This window comes from Schistocerca cancellata, chromosome 2, assembly GCF_023864275.1.
Source record: "Schistocerca cancellata isolate TAMUIC-IGC-003103 chromosome 2, iqSchCanc2.1, whole genome shotgun sequence".
NCBI classification, from domain to species: Eukaryota; Metazoa; Arthropoda; class Insecta; order Orthoptera; family Acrididae; genus Schistocerca; species Schistocerca cancellata.
In genome coordinates this window covers 23,124,830-23,134,964 of record NC_064627.1, presented here as the reverse complement: position 1 = coordinate 23,134,964, position 10,135 = coordinate 23,124,830, and the positions used below count along the sequence as shown (strand labels likewise).

At 41.8% G+C, this 10,135-nt stretch overlaps 1 protein-coding gene across 1 annotated transcript in view; it reads left to right on the top strand.

The window, feature by feature from the left end:
• Window positions 1–7,108: 7,108 nt before the first annotated feature.
• Window positions 7,109–10,135, top strand: part of LOC126150353 (uncharacterized) — an 88,867-nt gene continuing 85,840 nt past the window's right edge. Inside the window, exon 1 of the mRNA XM_049915872.1 lies at window positions 7,109–7,183. Coding sequence (XP_049771829.1) covers window positions 7,160–7,183 — 24 coding nt within the window. The 5' untranslated portion in view covers window positions 7,109–7,159. The remainder of the gene's footprint in view (window positions 7,184–10,135) is intronic.

The following is a 10,135-nucleotide window of genomic DNA, read 5'->3' as shown; positions in this document are numbered from 1 at the left end:
TAGCAACATTCCGCCTACGATAGGGAGAAAGAGGATTAGCCTCCTTTCTGTTGACATGTTCTCCTGCTATCTTCGTAAAAGGATTCAGTATTTGATTGACAATGTGTAGCAAATATTTCTTTCCTCACATAAGTGTGTTGTCGTTGCGAGGCTGCATGTTTATTTGCTCTTCGACTGGGCTTTTGATGGAAATGCGACTCTACTAGCAGCATTATACCTGCGATGGGGAGAAAATATATTAGCCTTCATTCTGTTGACATGTTCTCCGGCTGTATGATTTTTAAATTTTACTTCTTCTAACTTCGTAAAAGGATGTAGTATTTGATATGTAATGTGAAGCAGGTGTTTCTTTCATGACATCAGGGTGTTGTCGTTGCGAGGCTGCGGGTTTATTTCCTCATTGACTGGGCTTTTGTTGGAAATGCGACTTTACCAGCAGCATTCTACCTACGATACAGAGAAAGAGGATTAGCCTTTTTTCTGTTGACATGTTCTCGGGCTGTATAATTTTTAAATGTTAGTTTTTCTAACTTTGTAAAAGGATTTAATATTTGATTGATAATGTGTAGCATATCTTTCCTTCCTGACATCAGGGTGTTGTCGTTGCGTGGCTGCATGTTTTTTGCTCATCGACTGGGCTTTTGGTGGAATTGCGACTCTACTAGCAGCATTCTACCAGCGATAGGGAGAAAATGGATAGGCCTTCTTTCTGTTGACGTGTTCTCCGCCTTAATAATTTTTAAATGTTAATTCTTGTAACTTCGTGAAAGGATTCAGTATTTGTTTGACAGTGTGCAGCAAATCTTTTGTTCCTGACATCAGGGTGCTGTCGTTGTGTGGCTGCGTGTTTACTTGCTCATTGACTGGGCTTTTGGTGGAAATGCGACACCACTAGCAGCATTCTACCTGCGATAGGGAGAAAGAGGATTAGCCATCTTTGTGTTGAAATTTTTTCCTGCTTTATAATTTTTAAATGTTTCTTTTTCTAATTTCGTGAAAGGATTAAGTATTTGATTGACAATGTGTAGCAAATATTTCTTTCCTCACATAAGTGTGTTGTCGTTGCGAGGCTGCATGTTTATTTGGTCTTCGACTGGGATTTTGATGGAAATATGACTCAACTAGCAGCATTCTACCTACGATATGGAGAAAGAGGATTGGCCTTCTTTCAGTTGACATGTTCTCCGGCTGCATAATTTTAAAATTTTACTCCTTCTAACTTCGTAAAACGATTCAGTATTTGATTGACAATGTGTAGCAATTCTTTCTTTCCTCAAATAAGTGTGTTTTGGTTGCGAGGCTGCATGTTTATTTGCTCTTCGACTGGGCTTTTGATGGAAATGCGACTCTACTAGCAGCATTATACCAACGATGGGCACAAAATGGATTAGCCTTCTTTCTGCTGACATGTTTTCTGGCTTTATAATTTTTAAATGTTAGATCTCCTAACTTTGTAAAAGGATTTAGTATTTGATTGACAATGTGTAGCCAATATTTCTTTCCTCACATAAGGGTGTTGTCGTTGCGAGGCTGCATGTTTATTTGCTCATCGACTGGGCTTTTGGAGGAAATGTGACTCTACTAGCAACATTCAACCTAGGATATGGAGAAAGAGGATTAGCCTTCTTTCTGTTGACACGTTATCCGGCTTTACAATTTTTAAATGTTAGTTCTTCTAACTTCGTCAAGGGGTTAATAATTTAATTGACAATGTGTAGCAAATATTTCTTTCCTGACATAAGGGTGTTACCGTTGCAAGACTGCATGTTTATTTGCTCATCGATTGGGCTTTTGGTGGAAATGCGACTCCACTTGCAGCATTCTACCTATGATAGGGAGAAAATGGTTAACCCTTCTTTCTGCTGCCATGTTCTCCGGCTTTAGAACTTTTAAATGTTAGTTCTTCTAACTTCGTATAAGGATTCATTTTTATTCACAATGTGTTGCAAATATTTCTTTCATGACATCAGGGTGTTGTCGTTGCGTGGCTGCATGTTTATTTGCTCATCGACTGGGCTTTTGGTGGAAATGCGACTCCACTAGCAGCATTCTACCTACGATAGTGAGAAATTGGATAGGCCATCTTTCTGCTGACATGTTCTTCAGCTTTACAATTTTTAAATGTTAGTTCTTCTAACTTCGTAAAAGGATTCATTTTTATTGACAATGTGTAGCAAATCTTTCTTTCCTGACATCATAGTGTTGTCGTTGCGAGGCTGCATGTTTATTTGCTCATCGGCTGGGCTTTTGGTGGAAATGTGACTCTACTAGCAGCATTCTACCTATGATAGGGAGGAAAAGGATTAGCCTTCTTTCTCTTGACATGTTCTCCGGCTTTACAAGTTTTAAATGTTAGTTCTTCTAACTTCGTAAAATGATTCAGTATTTGTTTGACCATGTGTAGCAAATCTATCTTTCCTGACATCAGGTTGTTGTCGTTGTGAGGCTGCATGTTTATTTGCTTATCGACTGGGCTTTTGGTGGAAATGTGACGCCACTAGCAGCATTCTACCTACGATAGGGACAAAATGGATAAACCTTCTTCCTGCTGACATGTTCTCCTCTCTCCTTTATCTCTTGTACGTGGCTGATATGCTCAAGCCACCACCACCTGTCCACGTTCTCCAATATGGTGATCACACTGTCTTCCTGGCTGTCTATCTTACCCTTCAACAGTTGCAACGCACCCCCCAAATACACCTTGACCGATTCACCACTTGGTGTAACCAGTGGCTCCTTCGTCTCAACCCCTCCAAAACCCAACGATCATCACAAGCCACAGCACCCGCGCCTTCTGTCTCCATGATTTCTACCTTACCCTTTATGGTCACCCCATCCAGCTCACCACCACCCTGAGATACCTTCACCTCACCCTCGACCGTCACCTCACCTGGACCTCTCACTTCCTGACCATCCTGCAGAAAGCCCATTCCCACCTCTTCCTCCTGAACCTCTTGTCTGGTTGAACATGGGGATTGCATCCTTCCACCATCCTCCACACCTACAAATCCCTTATCTTACCTATTTTCTGTTATGTCAGCATTGCCTGGATCTCCACACCCACCCACTTTTACAAGGCACTCCAAATCCTGGAACGCCATGTGCTCCACCTTGCCTTCCGTATCCGTCTTCCTTCCCCCACACAGCTCCTGTATATCCTCATCCCCTTCCCCCACCTCCTCCTTTTAGTCCAACTTCTCCGCATCCTTTACACTGTCCGCAGGGTTGATCCTCCCACCCCCTGATTGCCACCTTCCTCTCTGCCCCCGCCCACTGCCGCAACTCTGTCGCTGTATCTTTCCAACTCGGCACCTTGCATCTCCTTCATCAGGGCAATTTCCAGCATCTCCCCTTCCTGGATGTTAAACTCCTCCGTGACATATATCCTTCCTTCCAACTGTAACGTTTCCTTGTTCTCCTCCTCCCCAGGGCCCCCCTTTTCCTCTCCCCCCCTTCTCCCAGAGCGGATTATCCTCCTTCCCCCCCCCCCTTACTCCCTGCACTCCATCCTCACCTCCTTCCCTCCCATGTCCTTCCCTCTCTGGCCCTGTTTGTCGCGCCCCCCACCTGTCTCCCCTCTCTCTTTTTCTCCCTCCCTTCTTCCCTTCTCCTTCCCTTCTCCCTCATCTCCTTGCACCTGGCAGATCTTCCGTTTTACTCATCATCATCAGTCTGCTACATCAGTGTTGTGTTTGATGCTGTTCTCCTGTGCATCGAGAGGTGTGATTTTAATTGTGTGCTGAACTTGTACATAGTGTTCCTGTCACTGATTGTTATATGCTACGCCGTCCGTCGATACTTTTGTGCTCCCGTCATCCTTTGCCTTGTGTTCTTTTAATTGTGCCAGAGTGTGATTTTTTTGTGTGCACTACTTTTTTACGGTTTTTATCTCCATTTTAAGTCGCCCATTTTTGTCTATTGTCTTCCCTAATGTTCCTCCCTTTTTTTGTATCTATGTACACCATGTTTTCTCCTTTATGTTACTTTTAAATGTCTTCTATTATATGTTTTATGTTTTTCGGCTGAAGAGCAGTGCATATGCTGCTGCCAGCTCGCCCTGATGGAGAATTGAAATACAATAAAGAAAAAAAAAAAAGACGTCTTCTTCAGTCCTTGTTCGGCTCACCTGAAGATGGCTGGCAGTTGTCCAGCCGAAATATGGTGAAGTTTACGATGACCGGCTGCAAGCCAGAAATCTTTTTGAATAACACCTCTTTGTTCTTCTGTTAGTGCCTCCGTGTCACTGTTTGCAATGCTACTGACAGCGTTGGACGATTGATGCATTCTTCTGCTAGCTCTGTATAGTCAATTAACATGCACACATGCCCTCTAGCGATGGGCTGTGAACTTCCCTGTAGACGCTAGTTATCGTTATACAGTCTTCTTTCTAACCACATCTTCCTCATTCCCAGTATTCTCAGCTAGAGCAGTGTCCTTACATTTTCTTTCTACAGAAGTCACTATATCAAAAATACTATAATTTTTTTTATATCTGCCTCTGTCATTACTGTTGACATCATCATCATTATTAGACTATTATTATTAATATTATTATTACTATTATCACTATATTTGCAGCAGTAGTAGAGGCACTGCCGTTATTAACTTATTAGTTCATTGTGTTATTTATTTACATTGTCTTTTTTTTTGAGTTTTTAGTTTCTGACTGGTTTCATGGGGCCCGCCACGAATTCCATTCATGTGTGGAATTAATTTAGTGATGTCTTATTGATTTACTATCACCCCGCCCCTTCTCCTTGACAGTGTTTTCGACATATTCCTTTCCTCTTCGATTCTCCACAGAATCATCTCATGCCTTACCTTATCAGTCCATGTAATTTTCAACATTCGTCTGTAGCACCAGATTTTAAATGCTTCGAGTCTCTTCCGTTCCGGTTTTCCCACAGTCCATGTTTCACTACCATACGATGCTGTGCTCCAAATGTACACTCTCAGAAACTGCTTCCTCAAATTGAGACCTATCTTTGATACTAGTAGACTTCTCTTGGCCAGGGATGCCCTTTTTTTGCCAGTGCTGATTTGCTTTAGATGTCCTCCTTGCTCCATCCGTCATTCCTTATTTTGCTTCCTAGGTAGCAGAATTCCTTAACTTCATCTACTTTTTGAGCATCAATTCCGATGATAAGTTTCTCGCTGGTCTCGTTTCTGCTACTTCTCATTACTTTCATCTTTCTTCGAGTTACTCCCAGTCCATATTGTGTACTCATTAGACTGTTCATCCCATTCCGCAGATCCCACAATTCTTCTTCACTTTCACTCAGGATAGCAATGTCATCAGCTAATCGTATCATTGGTATTCTTTCACCTTGAATTTTAATCCCACTCCTGAACCTTTCTTTTATTTCCTTCATATTTTCTCGATGTACAGATTGAACAGAATGGGCAAAAGACTACACCCCTGTCTTATATCCTTTGTAATCCGAGCACTTCGTTTCTGGTTGTCCACTCTTATTATTCCCTCTTAGCTCTTGTACGTGTATATTACCCGTTTCTCCCTATAGCTTATCCCCATTTTTCTCAGAATTTCGGACATATTGCACCATTTTACATTGTCGAACGCTTTTTCCAGGTCGACAAATCCGATGAACGTTCCTTGATTTTTCTGTAGTCTTGCTTCCATTGTCAAGCGCAACGTCAGAATTGCCTCTCTGGTGCTTTTACCTTTCCTAAAGCCTAACTGATCATCATCTAAACACATCCTCAATTCTTTCTCCATTCTTCTGTATATTATTCTTGTAAGCATATTGGATGCAAGAGTTGTTAAGATGATTCTGTCATAATTGTCCTACGTTTCAGCTCTTGCAGTCTTCGCAATTGTGTGGATCATATTTTTCATGTAGATGCTGCATACCAACGTGATTAGTCGTTTTGTTGCCACCTCCTCCAATGATTTTGGAAATTCTAATGGAATGTTATATATCGCCTGTGCCTTATTTGATCTTCAGTCCTCCAAAGCTCTTTTAAATTGTGGTTCTAATACTGGATCCCCTATGTCTTCTAAATCGACTCCTGGTTCTTCTTCTATCACATCAAACATCATCACTATAGACACTCAAATTGTTCCAATAGTATTTGTCATATTAAAATTATTTCTTGCAAACTATGATGTAGTTAAGATACTGATGTAGTAGAATGCCTGACATCGCTAATCAGATCAGTTTAAGTAAGTAACTAAAATAGGTTACTGGGGAAAGTCTACAAAGGGAATTGCTTATAAAAAGTTCGTGCGAGCTATCCTACAATACGGCTCGGTTGTGTGGAATCCATACCAGATGAGACCACGAAGGGATGTTGAACATGTAGAAAGAAGGCAGGCAGGACTTATGCTCATAGGTTTGGTCGAGCCATGGGAGAGTGTCACAGTGGTGCTGAACAACCTGAAGTGGTAGACGCTAGAAGATCTCGCGAAAACCTCCTTATTACATTTTAGAGACCAGCATTAAGTGAGTAATAGAGGAATATACCACACCCCCTTACATACCACTACAGCAGCTTTCGCAAAGACAAGGTGCGACGAATTACGCGCACGCACGGAGGCATTTAAACACTCTTACGTTCCGCGTTCGATACGCGTACGGAACTAAGTGGTACAGGGGGAAGTGGCCTCTTTATGGCCTTCACAGTGGTTTGTAAAATATTGATGGGGACGTAGAAGGTCGCCAGTCGTCTTGGCGAGTAGCCTCTGCTTCGGAATTTGTCGCTCCAGATTGTTTCGCCTTCGTAGTGAAGATTACAGACCACGTTTCATGTTGCTATCCAAAGACACGCTCTTTAAATTACTTTTATCTCCCGGGATTTCGAACACTGCATTCCGATAAATGAATTAAAGATCATACCTCTGTCCGGAAGTCGGGATCATTAACTATTCTTACAGAAGCATAAGGCGTCCATGTAACGGCTCACTGTTTCTGATAGTGTTCGACACTCAATATTTAATTCTGTTGACAGTCAGCTGCCACAACTTTTCTGTTTAATGAGCTGACCCGTTTCAAAAAACTGTTGAATTAGCTTCGAAACGTTTTTATTGCCTCAGAAATATTTAAATATTTAGTGCAGCGGTGAGGAGCCTCGCAGACAAAAGCGGAGCCTCTGCTGTGCGGGAATGCAGTGACGCCAGACACGGGAGGCGACTGCGGCCATGGCCGGAGCACCAGATAAAACGGTGAGTCTGACCTGGCAGGTTGGGACGGGTGGACGTAACTGTGATGAAGTCCACAAGGCGCGATAACATGAAACGAATTCAGTGAACTAACGCTCAGAAACGGTCTACTCCAGTGTCTACTTCTGACTATTAAACGTGCAACACCAAGAGGGATAGAAAATAACGAAATTTTACTTCTTCTCCATCTTCTTCTTCCTCTTCTTCTTAACTGTTGCTTTGGCCTGGGAGGCCATTTGTGTTCCCTACATGCCTCCACCAACAATTTATGTTCCTGGCTTTTGTAGCCCATTCTCTTTTTCTCAGGCCCGTCACCTCCATATCCATCTTGATATAATCCTTTCACCTCGTCTGTGATCTTTCTCTGCGCCTTCTGCCCTCCACGAATCCTGAGAATCTACTACTGGTAGTCTTTCCTCTTCCATCCCAAATAGGTGGCCTGTCCACATCAACCTCCTTTTCTTCATCCTTCGGACAATAGCTTGTGAGCATAGGTTGCCCACTTCCTGATTTTTCTAATATCTTCCATTCCTGTGGCTGGAAGTACCTTCTGGGCCAAATAGTTTCCTTAACATATTTGTTTCGAAGACTGGCAGATTTTGTTCATCTCTTTTCCTTAATGTAAATGTCTCAGAGTCATCTAGAGGTACAGGCAGAGTTACAGTCTGGTACAGTCTGATTTCAAAACGTCTCGAAACTTCTTTACTGTACAGCGTGTCCCGTAATTCAAAATATGCTGTACATGCCACTAGGATCCTTCTTTTAATCTCGATTTTTATTACACTCTGCTCACTAAAAATGCTTCCGAAACATTCAAATCGGTCTAATCTTTTAAAAGATACTTCACCAACTGTCAGTGGAGTAGCATAATAGGCTGCTTTGCTCACGACCATATACTCAGGTTCTCCTCATTAACTCGTAAATGTGCTTCACTTGCAATATTTTTGTAAGAACTTGTCAGAGCTGCAAGTCCTCTTTGCTGCGACTTATTGGAACACCGTAGCCCACATATGCGAGCCGATTTACTGTGTTGTTGTCCAGTTTTATTCCAGCTTGGTTTAATTTTTGGTGTTCTTTTTCTGTCTTTTCTAAACTGAAATTAAGAAGTATTGGAGATAATGCATCTCCTTGCCTAAGCTCTTTTCTAACTTGATAGCTCTGATATTCTGTTACAGCATAAAATCTCCAAGACTGGCGATCTTTTACAGAAGCTCGAAATTTAGCTTCTCAGCTGGATACGAATGGAAATACTATCAATGACAGTGCTGTCAAAGCAGAATTACTTAACACAGACTTCCGAAATTCCTTCACCAAATAAGACGAAGTAAATATTCCAGAATTCAAATCAAGAACGGCTGTTAACTTGATTAACTTAGAAGTAGATATCCTCGGACTAATGGAGCAACATAAATCACTTAATGAAAGCAAGTCTTCTGGTCCAGACTGTTTACCAATTAGGCTCCATTCAGAGTATGCTGATGCAATAACTCCATACTTAAGATTCATATACAACCGTTCGCTCGACGAAAGATCCGTACGCAAAACTGCATAAGTCACACCAATATCCAGGAAAGGTGGTAGGAGTAACCCACTAAATTACAGGCCCATATAATTAACATCGATATGCAGCAGCAGTTTGGAGCATATATTGTGTTCGAACGTTATGAATTATCTCCAAGAGAGTGGTCTATTGGCACATAATCAACACGGATTTAAAAAACATCGTTCCTGTGAAACACAACTAGTTCTTTACAAACACGAAGTGTTGAGTGGTATTGGCAAGGGATTATAAATTGATTCCGTATTTCTAGATTTCCAGAAGGCTTTTGACACTGTACCACACAAGCGAATTGTGGTGAAACTGCGTGCTTACGGAATATCGTCTCAACTATGTCACTGGATTCGTGATTTCCTGACAGAGACGTCACGGTTCATAGCAACTGGCGGAAAGTCATCGAGCAAAACAGGAGTGATTTCTGGCGTTCCCCTAGGTAGTCTTAGAGGCCCTCTACTGTTCCTTATCTATACAATATGAGCAGCCTCTCAGGTTGCTTGCAGATGATGCTGCCGTTTAAAGGTAATCGAGGATAAAAAAAATTGCAAAACGATTTAGAATATATATATATATATATATATATGACGCGAAAATTGGGAATTGACCCTAAGAATGTGAAGTCATCCACATGAGTGCCAAATGGAGTCCGTTAAACTTCGATTACACGATAAATCAGTCGAATCTACAGGCCGTAAATTAAACTAAATGCTTAGGAATTACAGTTACGAACAATGTAAATTGGAAGGAACACACAGGAAATATTGTGGGAAAGGCTAACCAAAGGCTGCGTTTTATTGGCAGGACACTTAGAAAATGTAACATACTACACTACGCTTCTCCGTTCTCTTTTGGAGTTCTCCTGCGCGGTCTGGGATCCTTACCAGATAGAATCAACGGAACACGTCGAGGAAGTTCAAAGAAGAGCAGCACGTTTTGTATTACCACGAAATGGAGGAGAGAGCGTCACTCACATGATACAGGATTTGGATTGGACATCATGAAAACAAAGGCTTTCTCGTTGCGGCAGAATCTTCTCTCGAAATTTCAATCACCAACTTTCTCCTCAGAAAGCGAAAATATTTTGTTGACGCCGACCTACATAGCGAAAAACGATCATCATAATAAGATAAGGGAAATCAGAGCTCTCGTGGAAATATATAGGTCTGCGTTTTTTCCGCGGTCTGTTCGGGACTGGAATAATAGACAATTATTGTGAAGGTGGTTCGATGAACCCTCTGCCAGGCACTTAAGTGTAATTTGCAGAGTTTCTCTGTAGATGTAGGTGTAGATATTCCTTTAGTGATCTTTACTGTGCAGAAGGTTTCCTCAAAGCACATTTGTACTACGTTTATTAACGTTTGTGGAAACTGAAACTCTTTCAAGACATTGGTGATTGTGCC